General features: G+C 47.3%; 1 protein-coding gene across 1 annotated transcript in view; it reads left to right on the forward strand.

Annotated features, from left to right (window-relative positions):
• The first annotated feature begins 1,227 nt into the window (after positions 1–1,227).
• The window catches only part of nampt2 (nicotinamide phosphoribosyltransferase 2), a 33,079-nt gene continuing 14,725 nt past the window's right edge, over positions 1,228–19,581 (forward strand). Inside the window, exons 1-5 of the mRNA XM_055647595.1 lie at positions 1,228–1,444; positions 9,471–9,606; positions 11,167–11,270; positions 13,812–13,940; positions 15,533–15,691. Coding sequence (XP_055503570.1) covers positions 1,391–1,444; positions 9,471–9,606; positions 11,167–11,270; positions 13,812–13,940; positions 15,533–15,691 — 582 coding nt within the window. The 5' untranslated portion in view covers positions 1,228–1,390. The remainder of the gene's footprint in view (positions 1,445–9,470; positions 9,607–11,166; positions 11,271–13,811; positions 13,941–15,532; positions 15,692–19,581) is intronic.

Consider the following 19,581-nt stretch of genomic DNA (forward strand, 5'->3'; position numbering starts at 1 on the left):
TACAAACCTGCACGTCTTTGGAGTGTGTTCAGGCCACGGGGGTGCAGACTGCCCAAGCGGAATATGAGGTTCCGCTTCTCCAATTTCTGATGGTGCTCACTCTGGCAATGGAGGAGGCCCAGGACAGAGAGGTCGGATTTCTGAGGATGACCAGGGAGAGGATACGACTACTTAAGGATAAAGGTGGGGATGTAGGCTTGGAGTGACGGGGTGTAGGCAAGGCACTAAACCAACTTTGTATTGGTATTGACCATGAAGAAGGACATGGTGGATGAGATCAATATTGGGTCGACTAATAATCCTGGGCATTGTGAGGGTATCATGTTTGGCATGGACACTGTGGGCCGAAGAGCCTGTTTCTGTGCTGTACTGTTCCATATTCCTCTGCAGCTGAGTTTCATCTTCCCATGAGGCCCACCAGCGCTCCCCATTCACTGACCACGCCAACCCCATCCCATGGACATTCCCCCTCCCTTTCCAAATGTCCCCCTCATAATCCGCTCATAATCCAATCATTGAGTTGTACAGTGATACAGCGTGGAAACAGGCCCTTCGGCCCAACTTGCCCATGCCAACCAAGATGTCCCATCTACTCTAGCCCGCATTTGACCCATGCTTCTCTAAACTAGTCTTTACATGTACCTGTCCAAATGCTTTTTAAATGGCTCCACTCCACTCCTTTACTACTCCTCGTCTGTTCCTTACACTCACACCATTACCTCCCCATAGCCTCATCACCTCCACCCCAAGTCTGTCACTCCAATCCACTCTTCTCTCCTCTTGCTCCCTTCCACCCTTCCTCTCTGCATTCCTCCCATTTCCCTCCCTTCCCTCTTCTCTTCCCACCCTCCCTACTCCACCCCTCCCCATCTCCTCTTCATTCCACCTCTCTCCCTCCCTCTACCTTCTGCCTCTCCCCTCCCTTTCACCCCCATCCCTCCCTCTCCCTTCATCCCCTCTCCATTCCTCTCCCCTCATCTCCATTTCTCTACTCTCTCCCTCGTCCACGCTCTCTTCCTCCCTCCTCACCTGCCTCTCCCCCTCTCCACTTCCTCTTCTTTCCTCCCCTCTCTCTTCCTCTTCTCCTCCACCCCTCCTCCTCCCTCTCCCTCTCCTCCCTTCTCTTTACTCCTGTCTTCTCTCCTCTCCTCTCTTTCCCCCCCCCCCCTTCCTCCCCTCCCCCCCTCCCTTCTCCCCTCCCCTCTTTTCCTCTCTACTCCCCTCTTCTCCTCCTTACTCCCTCTCTCCTCCCCCCTTCTCCTCTCCTCTCCTCTGTGACGGCCGGTGACGTGAGGTGAGGCTCCGGTCCGGTCCGGTGCCGCTGCCGCCCGGCTGCAGCCTCGCCTCGCCCCCGCTCCGCACACACACACTGCCCGCGGCCGGAGCCGCCATGGCTGCAACCACCCCCGACTTTAACATCCTGCTGGCCACCGATTCCTACAAGGTAGAGGGGGGTCCGTGAGCGTGGGTGGGATCCGCTGTCTGTAATCCCAGGGTGGTGGCTGGGGTGGACTTAGGGCCAGCAACCATGCACTGACCACTGAGACCCCCCCCCTACTGACCACTGAGACCCCCCCCTCCCTCCGTCCTGAGGACCACCTTCTACTGACCTCACTGACCACTGAAATTACCCTCCACCATACTGGCACCACCCTCTGTCCTGAGGGGACCTTCTCACTGACCTTCTCTCTGACTACTGAGACCACCCCGCCCTCCTCCATGCTGAGACCGCTGTCCATCCTCCTCCACACTGAGACCACTCTCCATCCTCCTCCACACTGAGACCACTCACCATCCTCCTCCACACTGAGACCACTCTCCATCCCTCCACACTGAGACCACTCTCCATCCTCCTCCATACCAAAACCACCCACCACCCTCCTCCACACTGAGACCACCCACCATCCTCCTCCACACTGAGACCACTCTCCATCCTCCTCCACACTGAGACCACCCACCATCCTCCACACTGAGACCACCCCCCATCCTCCTCCACACTGAGACCACCTTCCATCCTCCTCCACACTGAGACCACCCTCCATCCTCCTCCACACTGAGACCACCCACCACCCTCCTCCACACTGAGACCACCCACCCTCCCCCACACTGAGACCACTCTCCATCCTCCTCCACACTGAGACCACCTTCCATCCTCCTCCACACTGAGACCACTCACCACCCCCCACACTGAGACCACTCTCCATCCTCCTCCACTCTGAGACCACTCTCCATCCTCCTCCACACTGAGACCACTCTCCATCCTCCTCCATACCAAAACCACCCACCACCCTCCTCCACACTGAGACCACCCACCATCCTCCTCCACATTGAGACCACCTCCATCCTCCTCCACACTGAGACCACCCTCCATCCTCCACCTCCCCTGCCACTCCCACCCCTCACCATCCCCCACCCTGAGACCACCCTCCATCCTCCTCCACACTGAGACCACCCACCATCCTCCTCCACACTGAGACCACTCCCCATCCTCCTCCACACTGAGACCACCCTCCATCCTCCTCCACACTGAGACCACCCACCATCCTCCTCCACACTGAGACCACACTCCATCCTCCTCCACACTGAGACCACCCACCATCCTCCTCCACACTGAGACCACCCACCATCCCCCACCCTGAGACCACTCTCCATCCTCCTCCACACTGAGACCACCCTCCATCCTCCTCCACACTGAGACCCCCCACCATCCTCCTCCACACTGAGACCACCCACCATCCTCCTCCACACTGAGACCACCCACCATCCTCCTCCACACTGAGACCACTCTCCACCCTCCTCCACACTGAGACCCCTCTCCATCCCCACACTGAGACCACTCTCCATCCTCCTCCACACTGAGACCACTCTCCATCCTCCTCCACACTGAGACCACTCTCCATCCTCCTCCACACTGAGACCACTCTCCATCCTCCTCCACACTGAGACCACTCTCCATCCTCCTCCACACTGAGACCACTCTCCATCCTCCTCCACACTGAGACCACCCTCCATCCTCCTCCACACTGAGACCACCCTCCATCCTCCTCCACACTGAGACCACCCACCATCCTCCTCCACACTGAGACCACCCACCATCCTCCTCCACACTGAGACCACTCTCCATCCTCCTCCACACTGAGACCACCCACCATCCTCCTCCATACTGAGACTGCCCTCAATCCATGGTGTTTGGGAAGGTCACACATCGAAGGTCACACAAGGTCTTAATGATCTTAAGATAATAAGCCTGGATACTGCCCGATTCTCCTCCACCCCATTGCAGACATGCACTTTATCTCTGCAACTGATGCACTACAATGCTGGGAACTATATTCTGGACTCTGTATCTTCCCCTTTAACTATTGTACTTGAGTTTGACCTGATTGTGGTATATCCGATCGGGTTGGATAGCAGGTGATATAAAATGCTTGACTGTATCTCGGTACATGTGACAATAGTAAACCTTAAGCTTAAACCTAATTTGTAGAAATAAGGCTCGACCCAACTAAAGTGATTGGAATTCACAGGGATATGCAAGAAGTAGCAGTGAAATATATTCAGAAGATAGACACGAAATGTTGGAGTAACTCAGCAGAACAGGCAGCACCTCTGAAGAGACCCTTCAGTCTGAGGAAGGGTCTCGACCCAAAACATCACCCATTCCTTCTCTCCAGAGATGCTGCCTGCCCCGCTGAGTTACTTCAGCATTCTGTGTCAATCTTCGGTTTAAACCAGCATCTGTAGTTCCTTCCTACACACATAGTGAAATATTCTGCCCAGGGCACAATTAGGAAGCGGTTAGCTGCTGACTACATCTTCATACATCAGCCATGTGTCTGGGTGAATGGGAACATTTTCTTACCAACCTGCTGGATACTGGATGCTCACTCTGTCACCTTCCTGTCAGCTAACAACGAACCTTTCTACATTTCCTTATCATCATCTGCTTTGATCTATCATTTTCACACATTACCCTTCCATATCTCTCATTTCTCCTGGCTCTCAGTCTGAATAAGGGTCTCGACCCGAAACGTCACCCATTCCTTCTCTCCAGAGATGCTGCCTGTCCCGCTGAGTTACTCCAGCATGGTGGGTCAATGTTCGTTTGAAGGACCCAGTATTTGTATTGGAAGTACCTGAGCTGAATCTTACTGCCGTTGGTTTGTACATGCACAATTACTACTTGGCTGAAGAAGGGAATTACTACTCCGAAGAAGGGTCCCGAATGGAAACGGCGCCTATCCATGTTCTCCAGAGATGTTGCCTATACTGATTTATTCCTGCACTTTGTGTCTATTTTTAATACTAGGCCCGTTTTGACAAGAAGTGTATTATTTTTCAAGATTCTAGGCAGATGATGATAATGGTTTATTCAGTTTCATTACATTCATTTTAGCTGTCGGCAATGATTGATTGAAAGATCCAGGCCCTTCGGCCCACTGAGTCCGTGCCGGCCCGTGGTCGCCCGTTCACACTAGTTCTACGTTATCCCACTTTCACGCCCACTATCCGACACACTCGGGGCAATTTACAGAGGCCAATTCACCCACAAACCCGCACGTCTTTGCGATGTGGGAGTAAATCCACACGGTCACAGGGAGAACGTGCAAACTCCACACAGAGAGCAGCTGAGGTCAGGATTGAACCTAGGTCTCTGCCGCTGTGAGTAGCAGCCCTAGTGCCCCAGTTTCCTCCCGCATGCCAAAGACGTACGTGTTTTTTAGGTTAATTGGCTTCTGTAAATTGCCCCTAATGCATAGGGAGTGGGTGTGAAACATAGGCAGATGACCGACAGACAGCATGTACTCGGTGGGCCGAAGAGCCTTTTTCTATGCTGTATCTTTCAATCAACAAAACTCCAAGCAACAGGCTCCCAAAGAAGATGCCACGATGCTGTTACCCAAAACTAATATCTGCAGTGAGCCATCTATAAATATAATGGCAAATGTCCAGTGTTTGCATTTTGTCCAAGATCAATCTAAAGAATTGACACATTGAGAAGCTACTTAAAAATCTACATTCCCAGTAACGATACGGTAAAAAATAATTATCCTGATTACTGCAGTGTCTGGTTCACTTTCCATTTGATTAGATGGAACTACTGTGTATTGATGTCACAGCAAAATATTTGTCCTGATTGTGAATTAGTGCTGTTAGCTACAACCTTGAATCATATGCACTGGTTTTCTTAATTATCTTCATTTAATCTTTATTCTTGTGCAGTAAAGGTAGATTGAGGGGGGGTCTTATAGAAACTTACAAAATTCTTAAGGGGTTGGACAGGCTAGATACAGGAAGATTGTTCCCGATGTTGGGGAAGTCCAGAACAAGGGGTCACAGTTTAAGGATAAGGGGGAAATCTTTTAGGACCGAGATGAGAAAAAAAAATTTCACACAGAGAGTGGTGAATTTTCTGGAATTCTCTGCCACAGAAGGTAGTTGAGGCCACAGTTCATTTGGCTATATTTAAGAGGGAGTTAGATGTGGCCCTTGTGGCTAAAGGGATCAGGGGGTATGGAGAGAAGGCAGGTACACAGTTTAAGAATAAGGAGGAAGCCATTTAGAACGGAGACGAGGAAACACTTTTTCTCACAGAGAGTGGTGAGTCTGTGGAATTCTCTGCCTCAGAGGGCTGTGGAGGCAGGTTCTCTGGATGCTTTCAAGAGAGAGTTAGATAGGGCTCTTAAAAATAGCGGAGTCAGGTGATATGGGGAGAAGGCAGGAACGGGGTACTGATTGAGGATGATCAGCCATGATCATATTGAATGGCGGTGCAGGCTCGAAGGGCCGAATGGCCTACTCCTGCACCTATTTTCTATATTCTATGTTTCTATGTATGCCCTGTCTCATTACCTTAAAATTAATTTGTCCAGTAAATAATTCTGAAATAAGCCGGGATGACATGTATTTTACCTTTTTTGCTAAGTACCTGTACCATCTTTGATTTGTGTTTATAATTCATATCTTTACTGTTATGAATCGACTGGATTTACCTTGCACTAAACATTATCCCTGTCATCGTGTATCTGCACACTGTGGGCGGCTCGATTGGAATCATGTATTGTCTTTCTGTTGTCTGGACAGCTGTCTGGACAGCTCGCAACAAAAGCTTTCACTGTGTCTCGCTACACGCGACAATAAACTAAACTCAACTCAAGACTACAGTTCATAAGTGATAGGAGCAGAATTAGGCCATTCGGCCCATCAAGTCTACTCCGCCATTCAATCATGACTGATCTATCTCTCCCTCACAACCCCATTCTCCTGCCTTCTCCCCATAACTCCTAACACCTGTACTAATCAAGAAACTATCTATCTCTGCCTTAGAAATATCATTTTTATTATTATCAAAAAATATATAAATATGATTTTTATCATAGTAGATATCTAGACTGAAGCCAGCTGCAAGTATAACCATATAACCATTACAGTACGGAAACAGGCCATCTCGGCCCTTCTAGTCCGTGCCGAACACGTATTCTCCCCTAGTCCCATCTGTACTAATCAAGAATCTATCTCTGCCTTAAAAAATATCAATTGACTTGGCGTCCAAAGCCTTCCACAGCAATGAATTCCACAGATTCACCACCCTCTGACTGAAGAAACTCCTCCTCATCATCTTCCAAATGGAGCGTCCTTTAATTCTGAGGCTATGACCACTGGACTCTCCCACCAGTGGAAACGTCCTCTCCTCAGTTGAGATACAGGGAACTGCAGGTGCTGGAATCTTTAGCAAAACACAGAGTGCTGGAGTACCTCAATGGGTCAGGCAGCATCTCTGGAGGACATGGATAGGTGACATTTTGGGTGGGGACCCTTCTTCAGACGGCAGTGCAGTTGAACATCAGAGGAGCCTGACTTCTATGTTCAACAGATCTAGTATCTGAAACAGATTGCCAATTTCGCTGCCAGTGAAAATGGGCAATTGGAGATGTTGTTTAATGAACCAAGTGGAATCAATATCGTACTACTTACTGTTCCAGATAATATTAAACTGTTGATAACTAATATTGTCCCTGAGTGTTAGTGTAAATCATTCTTTAGAGCCTGGAGAAGAAAAGTAAGTATTTAAAATCTTTACCATCCATTCAATGACCTAAATAAGGTTCCGTTACACAAGTGCAGAAACAAGGAACTGCAGATGCCGGTTTATACCAAAGAAAGACACAAAATGCTGGAGTAACTCAGCGGGTCGGGCAGCATCTCTGGAGAACCTTAACACAAATGTTCCTTTCCTTTCTTGCTCCTCGCTCAATTCTATTCTCTTCCACTTTTTTTCTTTTGCTTTCATTCTTCCCACTCTCCCTTCAATCTTGAGCTCATGCTCTTAGAGTCATAAGAGCAGAATCAGGCCATTCGGCCCATCAAGTCTACTCTCCCAATCATGGCTGATCTACCTTTCCCTCTCTACCCCATTCTCCTGCCTTCTCCCCACAACCCCTGAACACCCGTACACAAGTATTAATTGACCTTTGATGTTTAAGAAGGAACTGCAGATGCTGGAACAATCGAAGGTAGAAAAAAATGCTGGAGAAACTCAGCGGGTGAGGCAACATCTATGGAGCGAAGGAATGGGTGATGTTTTGGGTCGAGACCCTTCTTCAAACGGAAATCAACCTCTGTTTGTCTTCCTCTAATTCTACACAACATAGTAATCCTAACCTTTTCAAAGATTGTGTCGTTGGTCATAAGAGAGATACAGCATTTAGTCGATATTCAATACCTCTTTATTGTTACGTGTACCTAGGTAGGTACAGTAGAATTATTTGTTTTGCATACAATCTAGTTCAATCATATTGTACATAATCACAATTATACGTACGATTGTGGTATGCTTAAAGATACAGCATGGAAACAAGCCCTTTGATCCACCAAATCCATGCTGACCATCGATAGACAATAGACAATAGGTGCCGGAGTAGGCCATTCGGCCCTTCGAGCCAGCACCGCCATTCAATGTGATCTTGGCTGATCATCCACAATCAGTACCCCGTTCCTGCCTTCTCCCCATATCCCCTGACTCCGCTATCTTTAAGAGCTCTACCTAACTCTCTCTTGAAAGCATCCAGAGAATTGGCCGCCACCGCCTTGTGAGGCAGAGAATTCCACAGACTCACAAATCTCTTGTGTGTAAAAGTATTTCCTCATCAAGTTCTAAATGGCTTACCCCTTATTCTTAAACTGTGGCCCCTGGTTCAGGATTCCCACAACATCGGGAACATGTTTCCTGCCTCTAGTGTCCAATCCCTTAATAGTCTTATATGTTTCAATAAGATTCCCTCTCATCCTTCTAAATTCCAGAGTATACAGGCCCAGCTGTTCCATTCTATCAACATATGATCTTCCCGCCATCCCGGGAATTAACCTTGTGAGCTACGCTGCACACCTTTAATAGCAAGAATGTCCTCCCTCAAATTTGGAGTCCAAAACTGCACACAATACACCAGGTGTGGTCTCACTAGGGCCCTATACAACTGCAGAAGGACCTCTTTGCTCATTTACTCAACTCCTCTTGTTATGAAGACCAACATGGCATTAGCTACCCTCCAATCCACTGGAAAACCCAGGGCGAATATACAAACTCCACACAGACAGCACCTGTAGTCAGGATCGAACCAGAGTTGTTGGTGCCGTGAGGCAGCAACTCTACTGCTGCACCACTGTGCCATCCCTAAAATTTCTACTAAGGAAATACACAAAGAATCACTTGTAAAATGCACCAACTAGTATCTCTCAAGTATCAAGGTCTTATCTTGGTCTTAAAGGGCCTTTGCCCAGGGAATTCCCATTCCCCCCCCCCCCCCCCCCCCCCCCCCCCCCCCCCCCCCCCCTATTCTTGTAGACCCCCCCCCCCCCAATTCTACTAATTGCCCACACACTAGTGGTTATTTATACTGGCCAATTAGCCCATCAATTACCATATCTTTGAGACATGGGAGGAAATTGGAGCACTCCAATGGTCACACGGAGAACGTGCAAACTCCACACAGACAGCACCCAAGGACTGAATTGAACCTGAGTTTCTGGCGCTGTGAGACAGAGGCTTTACTAACTGTGCCGCTATGCTTCTCAGATTTATAAGGAGTAGAAAATGTATTGAAACTTTTTGAGACGGCTCCGTCTAGACTATCCTTGTGCGGCACAGTGGCGCAGTGGTACAGTTGGTGCCTGCGGCCTCACAGCGCCAGAGACCCGGGTTCGATCCTGACTTTGGGTGCTGCCCGTACGGAGTTTGTACATTAACCTGCATGGGTTTTCTCCAGGTGCTCCGGTTTCTTCCCCACACTCCAAATGATGTACAGGTTTGTAGGCTAATTGGCTCGGCATGATTGTAAATTGCCCCTAGTGCGTGTAGGATAGTGCTAAGTGTGCGGAGATGGCTGGTCGGCTCGGACTCGGTGGGCTGAAGGTCCTGTTTCCGCGCTGTATCTCTAAACTAAACTAAAAAATGTTGTGTTTTTTTCCTTCAGGTCACCCACTTTAAACAATATCCACCAAACACCAGCAAAATCTACTCTTACTTTGAATGCCGGAAAAGAAAAAATGATGAGTTCAAAGAAATTGTCTTCTTTGGCTTACAGTATATTCTGAAGAAATATTTATCAGGTAATAAATGTAGTGACTCGGGATCCAAAAATATGTCTTCTAACGAGATGAGCAGACCCATCACAGTTCTGCATAACTACATATTTTATTCTCGTTTGCCAGCTAGCCTGCAATGGGACTCATCCCAAACGGTTTAAAATTCATGAGCTATCACCTTAGATATTTAGTCGTAGAAAATTGCATTTAGAAAGTTCAGAGACGTACCGGCAACAGTTGCATTTGCACCTCTTGTCTGGCACAGGCTCTTGTGAAGGAATGAACTGCAGTTGCTGGTTTCAACCAAAGATAGACACAAAAAGCTGGAGTAACTCAGCGGGACAGGCAGCCTCTGGAGAAAAGGGATGGGTGACGTTTCGGGTCGAAACCCTTCTTTTGTAATAGATGTCAGTCAATAGTCTATTTCTTGTGATGGAGACGGTGAGATCTAGAAAGGGAGGGAGGTGTCGGAGGGTCCAAGTACATTTGAGTGCAGGATGGAAATTGGTGGTGAAGTTGATGAAGTCCATGAGTTCTGCATGGGTGCAGGAGGTAGCATTGATGCAGTCATCAATGTAACGGAGATAGAGTTCGGGGACAGGGCTAGTGTACGCCTGGAACAGGGATTGTTCAACGTACCCTACAAAGAGGTCAGCAGACCTGGGCTCATGCGGGTGGCCATAGCTACGCCTTGGAGTTGGAGGAAGTGGGAGAAGTCAAAGGGGAATTTGTTGCGGGTGAGGACCAGCTCCGCTAGGCGGAGTAGAGTGTTAGTAGAGGCAAATTGGATGGGTATTCGGTCGAGAAAGAAACTGAGGGCTTTAAGGCCTTCCTGGTGGGGGATGGAGGTGTAGAGTGACTGAACGTTCACAGTAAAGATCAGGGAGTGGAGGCTCGGAAAGCGGAAGTCATTAAAGAGTCAAAGGGCGTGTGAGGTATCTTGGACATAGGTCGGGAGAGATTGGACCAGGGGGGATAGGATGGAGTCGAGGTACATGGGAATCATTTCCGTGGGATAGGAGCAGCAGAAATAATTTGTCTGCCACGGCAGTTGTGTTTGTGGGTTTTGGGGAGGAGGTAAAAACGAGCTGTGCCGGGGCTGGGAAACGATAAGGTTGGAGGCTGTGGAAGGCAGACAGACAGCCAGAGGTGATGAAATCAGGAAGGCATTTGAGATTAAGGCCTGGTGCTCATCTGCGGGATCATGGTCCAAGGATAAGTAGGAGGAGGTGTCTGAGAGTTGTCAGCTGATGGAGGTCAGCGCGCCAGACTACCACAGCAACTCCCTTGGTCAATAATATAACTGGAGGCGATCGCGGTATTTGATTTCCCATCACCAAAATGTAGCTCACTTTCAGTTTAATCATTTAAAAAATTGTTTGATGGAAGTAGACTATATTTGAAGGCCCCCGCGGTCAGTGAAAATACAAACAGTACTTAATGGCTTCAATTTGCCTGATTCACATTATCAATTCGGGTATCTAGCGATTGTCTGTGGATAGATGTTTCATAAAAAAGATCTTCCTTTCATAAGAGTCTTGCCATATGCATTATCAATTTTTCTCATTAATAAATCTCACACAGGTTCAGTTGTGACAGAGGAAAAGATTCAGCAAGCCAAACAAATCTATCACCTTCATTTCAAGCACTCTATCTTTCACGAGGATGGATGGCGGTACATTTTAACGGTAGAAAATCTATTAGAATATAGTTCCATTTGGATCATTTCTATGAGTTGATCCTGTTCATGATGCAGGATGGTTTAGTGGTAAAACTGTAAATGCAGATATATCACTCTACACAATGGGCAGCACGGTGGCGCAGCGATACAATTGCTGCCTTACAGCGCCAGAGACCCGGGTTCGATCCTGACGACGGGTGCTGTCTGTACGGAATTTGTACGTTCTCCCCGTGACCTGCGTGGATTTTCTCCGGATGCCCCAATTTCCTCCCACATTCCAAAGGCCTACAGGTTGCAGGTTAATTGGCTTCAGTAGAAATTGTAAATCGTCCCAATAGTCAATAGACAATAGACAATAGGTGCAGGAGTAGGCCATTTGGCCCTTCGAGCCAGCACCGCCATTCAATGAGATCATGGCTGATCATCCCCAATCAGTACCCCGTTCCTGCCTTCTCCCCATATCGCCTGACTCTGCTATCTTTAAGAGTCCTATCTAGCTCTCTCTTGAAAGCATCCAGAGAACCTGCCTCCACCGCCCGCTGTGGCAGAGAATTCCACAGACTCACCACTCTCTGTGAGAAAAAGTGTTTTCCTCGTCTCCGTGCTAAATGGCTTACTCCTTATTCTTAAACTGTGGCCCCTGGTTCTGGACTCCCCCAACATCGGGACCATGTTTCCTGCCTCTAGTGTGCCCAACCCTTAATAATCTTATATGTTTCAATGAGATGCCCTCTCATCCTTCTAAATTCCTGAGTGTACAAGCCCAGCTGCTCCATTCTCTCAGCAAATGATAATCCCGTGTGTGTGTTGGATAGTGCCAGTGTATGGGATAATTGCTGGTCGGCATGGGACACAGTGGGCTCAAGGTGCTGTTTCCACTCTGTATCTCTAAACTAAAGTCTCAAGGCTTGATTGGATCCATGTATAGTACAGGCATAGAGCGATACAGGCCCTTCAGCCTATCTTGCCCACACTGGCCAACATGCCCCAGCTACACTAGTTCCACCTGCCTGCTCTTGAGCCATATCCCTCCAAATTTGATCTATGTATCCATGTATAATCTGATTTGGCTGAAAGGCACACAAGCAAAGCTTTTTGCTGTACCTCAGTCCACATGACAATAATGAACCGAAACTTACAATACAATACAATACAATTTATTTGTTATCATTTGAACCTCTTGAGATTCAAACAAAATTTGGTTTCTGCAGTCATACACACAAGAAAAAGAACCAAGACACAACTTACACAAACATCCATCACAGTGAATCTTCTCCTCACTGTGATGGAAGGCAAAGTCTTATCTCTCCCCTGCTCTCCTCCCGATGTCAGAGTCAAAGTCCCTGGCGGGTGATGGTGAGTGTCCCGCTGGCATTAAAGCCGCGCCGAGCGATGCAAGGCCGCGCTCCGGGTCTTGGTGTTGGTTACCCCGGCGGGCGCTTGCAAGTCCCACGGCCGTTAAAGCCGCGCCGGGCGATGTAAGGCCCTGCTCCAGGTACTTTTCAACCCCGCAACTCGGGGTTGCAGAAGCCCCGAAAACGCCGTTGCGGAAGCCCCGAAAAGCGGTCTCCCACCAGTGACCCGCGGGCTCCCGGTGTTACTGTCCACCAGACCTGCGGTTGGAGCCTCCGAATCTCCAGGGTCAGGCTGCTTTAAACTAAAGCTTCCTTAAATGTATTAATTTGGAATCTTGTTTTGGTATTTTGCTGCATAACTAACAGTACTGATCTTCTGTTGCTTATTATCCAGAATATATACTCTATTGTCCCCATAGTTACTTTTCAAAGGTTTACATGAGTTCTTAGATATTACCTTGCCCACTGTGACTAACAAATGTACAACTTACTACTGCTCTGACACAGTGATAATCTGTAACTTTAGTCCCAAATGGATAGTAGCTGACCAATGCCGTGCCAATCCCACATCAAGATAAGGGAGATAGTTCCACGGATTAAAAGACTCATAAGAATTTTTTGTTCTCACAATTCTCCAAGTTTACAAAACTGGTTTGGACAGGTGCCTCCGTTTCAAACCATGTTCATTCTGTATCTGAATTTTGAACGTGTGGAAAGTGGAACATAGAACACTGAGGCCCTTCGGCCCACTATGTCCGTGCTAACCATGATTAGGAGATAAACTTATCTGATCTGCCCGCACATGATCCATATCCATCTATTCCCTGCAAGTCTATGTACCTATCTAAAAGCTTCTGAAACACCACTGCCATATCTGCCTCCACCACCACCCCACGGCCGCGCGTTCCAGGCACCCACCACCCTCTGTGTAAAAGACTTGCCCCGCACATCTCCTTTAAACTTTGCCCCTCTTACCTTAATGTAACACCATCTGTCCTTTGACATTTATACCCTGGGGAAAAAGATTTTGGCTGTCCGCCCTATCATGGCCTTTCATAATTTGTCATCTAATGTTTGATTATTGTGCATTTGTACCCACCTATTCATTGGCTTTCATGTCCTTTTGCATGAAAGGGTCATTTGACCAGTTGGTGTGTTATTTGGAAGTTTACTATAGTATTCTTTTACCTCAGAAACACAAAGGACACCTACCAATCCGAATTAAAGCTATTCCTGAAGGGAGCATCATTTCACGGGGAAATGTCCTTTTTACTGTGGAGAACACAGACCCTGATTGTTTTTGGCTGACAAATTACATTGAGGTTTGTTGACATAACTATTAAATCACAACGGCTGATCCTGGTAGAATTTCTGGATGTTTTTTTAGATGTCATTGTATAGCTACCATTAACTGATACATTAACTCGGGTGGTGCAGCTGGTAGAGCTGCTGCCTCACAGCGACAGGGACCCCAGGTTCGATCCTGACCTCGGGTGCTGTCTGTGTGCGGAGTTTGCACGTTCTCCCTGTGACCGCGTGGAGTCGCTCCGGGTGCTCCGGTTTCCTCCCACGTCCCAAAGACGTGCATGCTTGTCCGCTAATGGGTTTCAGGAAGTAGTTCCTGGTATCCAGGGGAATGGTAGAATTTAGGGAAAGTTAATGGGAATGCAGGGATAATTAAAAGAAAAGTGAGATGAATGCAGGATCAGTGCGAATTTGTGGTAAAAGGTCGTGGCAGATCGAGTGGGCCAAAGACCCGATTTCTGAAAACACATGGAACTGCAGATGCTGGAATCTTGTGCTGGAGTAACTCAGCAGGTCTATGTAGCGTCCATGGAGGGAATGGCCAGCTAATGTTTGGGGTGGAGCCCTCTTTAGACTGTAGTAGGGGGGAAAAGCTGGAAAACAGAGATGGGGGAGGGACAAAATCCGGCAAGTGATAGGTGGATACAGGTGGGGAGGGGGTGATTTGCAGGTGACGGGCACTCGATGGTCAGGTGAGGGGTGTTTGTTCCTGTGTCTCTGTATAGAAGATATACGGTATAAAATCATGAGAGGAATAGTTAGCGTCAGTGTACAGTCTTTTACTCAGAGTAACGGAATCAAAAAAACCAGAGGACATAGGTTTAAGGAGGGGGGGGGGGGGGGGGGGGGGGGATTTGATAGAAACCTGAGGTTTTTTTACACACAGGTGGTGGTTGTATGGAATGAACTGCCAGAGGAGGTAGTTGAGGCAGGTACCATCACAACATCTAAATAAGGGGTTGGACAGGCTAGATGCAGGAATATTATGTTGGGGAAGTCCAGAACTGGGACGCAGTTTAAGGATAAGGGGGAAATCTTTTAGGACCGAGATGAGAAAATCATTTTTTACACAGAGAGTGGTGAATTTGTGGAATTCTCCGCCACAGAAGGTAGTTGAGGCCAATTCATTGGCTATATTTAAGAGGGAGTTAGATGTGGCCCTTGTGGCTAAAGGGATCAGGGGGTATGGAGAGAAGGCAGGTACGGGATACTGAGTTGGATGATCAGCCATCGAATGACGGTGCAGGCTCAAAGGGCCGAATGGCCTACTCCTGCACCTATTTTCTATGTTTCTATGTTTCTATAACATTTGGACAGGTACATGGATAGGATGGATTTAGAGGGATATGGGCCAAAAGCAGGTAGGTGGGGCTAGTGTAGATGGGACATATTGGTCGGCATGGGCAAGTTGGGCTGAAGGGCCTGTTTCCACATAGTTTGACTCGTGTGTCTAAGTCTGTTAAAAACCGAGCACACTTTTCGAAAAGTAATAGAAATACAGACTTTGAGATTTAGTGGGTTAAAATGTAATGAATTACCTTCATTTTATCTTTTGTTTTCTCCAATAGTACTCTCTCAGCAATGATTCTGAATACTTTTGTCCCAACAGACGACTCTTGTTCAGGTCTGGTATCCGATCACCGTTGCTACCATCTCCAGAGAGTTCAAGAAGATAATAGCTCTGTACCTGAAGAAAACCACTGGTGGTTTGGATGATCTGGAGTTCAAGCTACATGACTTTGGTTATCGGGGAGTTTCATCACAGGAGGTACTCGCTTCTCAAATACCAGTTTGACATTGGATGTACAATTCTGCAGTGATTTATAATGTCATTTTAATTTTGCTTGAAGTTGAGGTTAATTATTGTCACACGTGCCGAGACGCAGTGAAGACCTTCGCCTTGCGTGCTATCCAGTCGCAGAGACACACAGCACAAAGACAGGTCCTTTCGCCCAACTGGGCCATGCCGACCAAGATGTCCCCATCTAAGCTAGTCACGTTTTCAGTTTGTGACTGCTATTTTCTATGGATGTGCAGGGAATGGAGGGATATGGATTACGTGCAGGCAGATAAAAGTTGGTCTTGGCATCATGTTCGGCCAGACATTGTGGGCCGAAGGGCCTGTTCGTGTGCTGTACTGTTGTATGTGTATGAAGGAACTGCAGATGCTGGTTCTGAGAAAACAAATGTGCTTGTGTTAGTGGGGTGGTGTGGCTGTACTGTTCTATTTCCTTGTTCTACTTCCCTTTATTTTAAAACTATGGAGGAAAATATTGTGTCACCTGCATGTAGACTTGGGGAAAATCTTCCTTATGTAAGTAATCCCTTCACTTCCTGTGGCTTCTAGCATTTTCAAGTGTAGATGGTTCTTGAATAATATTTCCATGAGCTCGCTTTTAAACTTCAGGTTGGGACTTAATCCATTTCTTTTATCTAAAGAGTGGTAATACGCAAAGGAAAATGTGATCATTTTTGGTTGAAGTAGCTGTCAGCTTATTCAGCATTTTTTTTTAATGCAGCAGTTTTGTAATTTGTTGCAATCTGGTGAAAATGTTGGAAACTTTCCTTGAGAATATTCACAATTCATATTCCAACATCAGTTCAGTTTATTTTGCGGTGCCTCAGGAAGGCCGTCAGTATCCATAAAGACTCCTCACACCCGTGTAATGTACTGTTCGAACTACTTCCCTCCGGCAGACGTTACAAGGCCTTCTATGCCCGAACCTCCAGACTCGGGAACAGCTTCATCCCCAGAGCTATAGCGGCTCTGAACCGGCCCTGCTGAGTGCCCCCCATGGACTGTCTCCCTCGGATGGTCACGTCACACACACACATCTGCACTTTAGTCCGTTTGAACTGTTTTGACTATTTTAATGTTCTTTTTACAAGCCATGTTCTCGGGGTATCTAAATCTAAATTTTATTAGTCATTTAAGTTATGACATCGGATGGAAGCTGCATTCCAAATCTCGTTGCACTTATGTGCAATGACAATAAAACATATTATTATTATATTATTATTATTTATTGTCACGTGTACTGAGTGAGGTACAGTGAAAAGCTCATGTTGCGATATATATAAGACAATATATAAATACAATCGAGCCATTTACAGTGGATAGATAAGGGATTACGTTTAGTGCAAGGTAAAGCCAGCAAAGTCCAATCGAAGAGTCCAAGGGTCACCAATGAGGTAGATAGTAGTTCATCATTCGACTGGACTACTGCAACTCACTTCTCCTTGGCATCAGCTCCACCTACATCAACCGACTCCAACTGGTCCAGAACGCAGCCGCCCGACTCATCACCCACACCAAATCCTGGCATCACATCACTCCAGTCCTCAAACAACTTCACTGGCTTCCCATCTCCCACCGGATCACCTACAAAATCCTGATCCTCACCTACAAAGCCCTCCACCATCTGCCCCCCTCCCCATATCTCACTGACCTCCTCTCCCCCTACCAACCCTCACGGTCCCTCAGATCCACATCAGCCGGTCTCCTCTCCATCCACAAATCCAACCTCCGCAGTTTTGGGGACAGAGCCTTCTCCAGGGCAGCTCCCAGGCTCTGGAACTCCCTCCCCCAACTGATCCGCAATTCCGTGTCCCTCACCATCTTCCAGTCCCCCCTCAAGACCCATCTCTTCACCTCTGCCTATCCTTAGCCCCACTTCCCCCTCCCTTTTCATCTGTGCTTGAATTGCCTCATATTGTGTTTTGAATTAAATTCTGACTACTTTGTGTACTAGTCATGTCTCTACTATTTATTTCATTCCCCTTACATGTTTTTCCTCTACCTGCTAAATTTTTGTAAGGTGTCCTTGAGACTCTTGAAAGGCGCCCATAAATAAAATATTATTATTATTATTATTATTATCACTGTTCTCTGGTTGTGGTTGGATGATTCAGTTGCCTGATAACAGCTGGGAAGAAACTGTCTCTGAATCTAGAGGTGGGCATTCTCACACTTCTGTGCCTTTTGCCCGATGGGAGAGGGGAGCAGAGGGAGTGTCCAAGGTGTGACTCATCCTTGATTATGCTCCTGACCCCTTGCTGAGGCAGCGTGAGGTATAAATGGAGTCAATGGAAGGGAGGCTGGTTTGTGTTATGGTCTGGGCTGCGTCCACAATTTGCTGCCGTTTCTTGCGAACTTGGATGGAGCCATCCCCAGACCAAGCCGTGATGCATCCCGACAGAATGCTTTTTGTATGGCTCATCTCTAGAGGTTGGTGAGAGATCAGGACATGCTGGGGAAAGTCAGCAGTTTCAGCTGCCTCTGTGGACAAAGAAAGAGAATGAACTGATCAGAATGATAGCCCTTCAGCAGAGCTGGAAACGTGAGAGTGTTTTAAATTGCAGAGAGGAGCAAGGTGGAGCGAAGAGAGGGAATGGATTTGCTCGCATTTTTTGTGCATGGAGTGTGCCAGGTGCCTGGAACACATTGACGGAAACAACGGTGGAGGTGGATACAACAGTAGCATTTGAGAGGCTTTCAGGCAGGCGCATGTTTCATTGATGAAAAGGAACCCCGGATGCTGGTTTATACCAAAGATACACATAAAGTAACTCAGCGGGTCGAGTAGCATCTCTGGATAAAATGGACATGACATTTCGGGTCGGGGTCGGACTCAGTTTGAAGAAGGGTGCAGATGCTGCCTGTGTGGAGTTTGTACGTTCTCCCTGTGACCACATGGGTTTTCTCCGGGTCCTCCTGTACTCCAAAGGCGTACAGGTTTGTAGGTTAGTTGGCTTCTGTAAGTTGTAACTTGTCTCCAGTGTGTAGGATAGTGCTAGTGTACGGGGTGGTCTCTGGTCTGGTCAGCGCGGACTCGGTGGGCTGAAGGGCCTGTTTCCGCGCTGTAGTTAGAGTTAGATAGAGCTCTAGGGGCTAGTGGAATCAAGGGATATGGGGAGAAGGCAGGCACGGGTTATTGATTGGGGCCAATCAGCCATGATCACAATGAATGGCGGTGCTGGCTCGAAGGGCCGAATGGCCTCCTCCTGCACCTATTTTCTATGTTTCTATGTTTCTATGTTTCTATCTCTAAAGTCTAAAAGTCTAAACTTAGAAACATAGAAACATAGAAAATAGGTGCAGGTGGAGGCCATTCAGCCCTTCGAGCCTGCACCGCCATTCAATATGATCATGGCTGATCATCCAACTCAGTATCCCGTACCTGCCTGCTCTCCATACCCCCTGATCCTTTAGCCACAAGGGCCACATCTAACTCCCTCTTAAATATAGCCAATGAACTGGCCTCAACTACATTCTGTGGCAGAGAATTCCAGAGATTCACCACTCTCTGTGTGTAAACACAGTAAGATTCCTCGATGCCTGTCAAACGGAATTGCCATTCAAGTGTTGGCTGGTTCAGCGACATATCATCGGAAATAAATTTCAGGAAAACATTTTTCTTTCTCTGCGAACAAGGTTCTTTTCAACAGAACTGCCAGTTGTGATATACTCTGTGTGTAAAACAAAAATGATTACTGACCATGAACCTAAAGAGAAAAACCTCAAAACAGGCACATTCTTAATGACTTATTAACATGATATATAACATAAATCAGTCAGCATAACTTAGGGCTGTAATATTGAAACTTAACCCCTTTCTAGAAAATATAGGGGAATGTATTTACAGTGAAAGAAAAAGA

The sequence above is a fragment of the Leucoraja erinacea genome, chromosome 16, assembly GCF_028641065.1.
Source record: "Leucoraja erinacea ecotype New England chromosome 16, Leri_hhj_1, whole genome shotgun sequence".
NCBI classification, from domain to species: Eukaryota; Metazoa; Chordata; class Chondrichthyes; order Rajiformes; family Rajidae; genus Leucoraja; species Leucoraja erinaceus.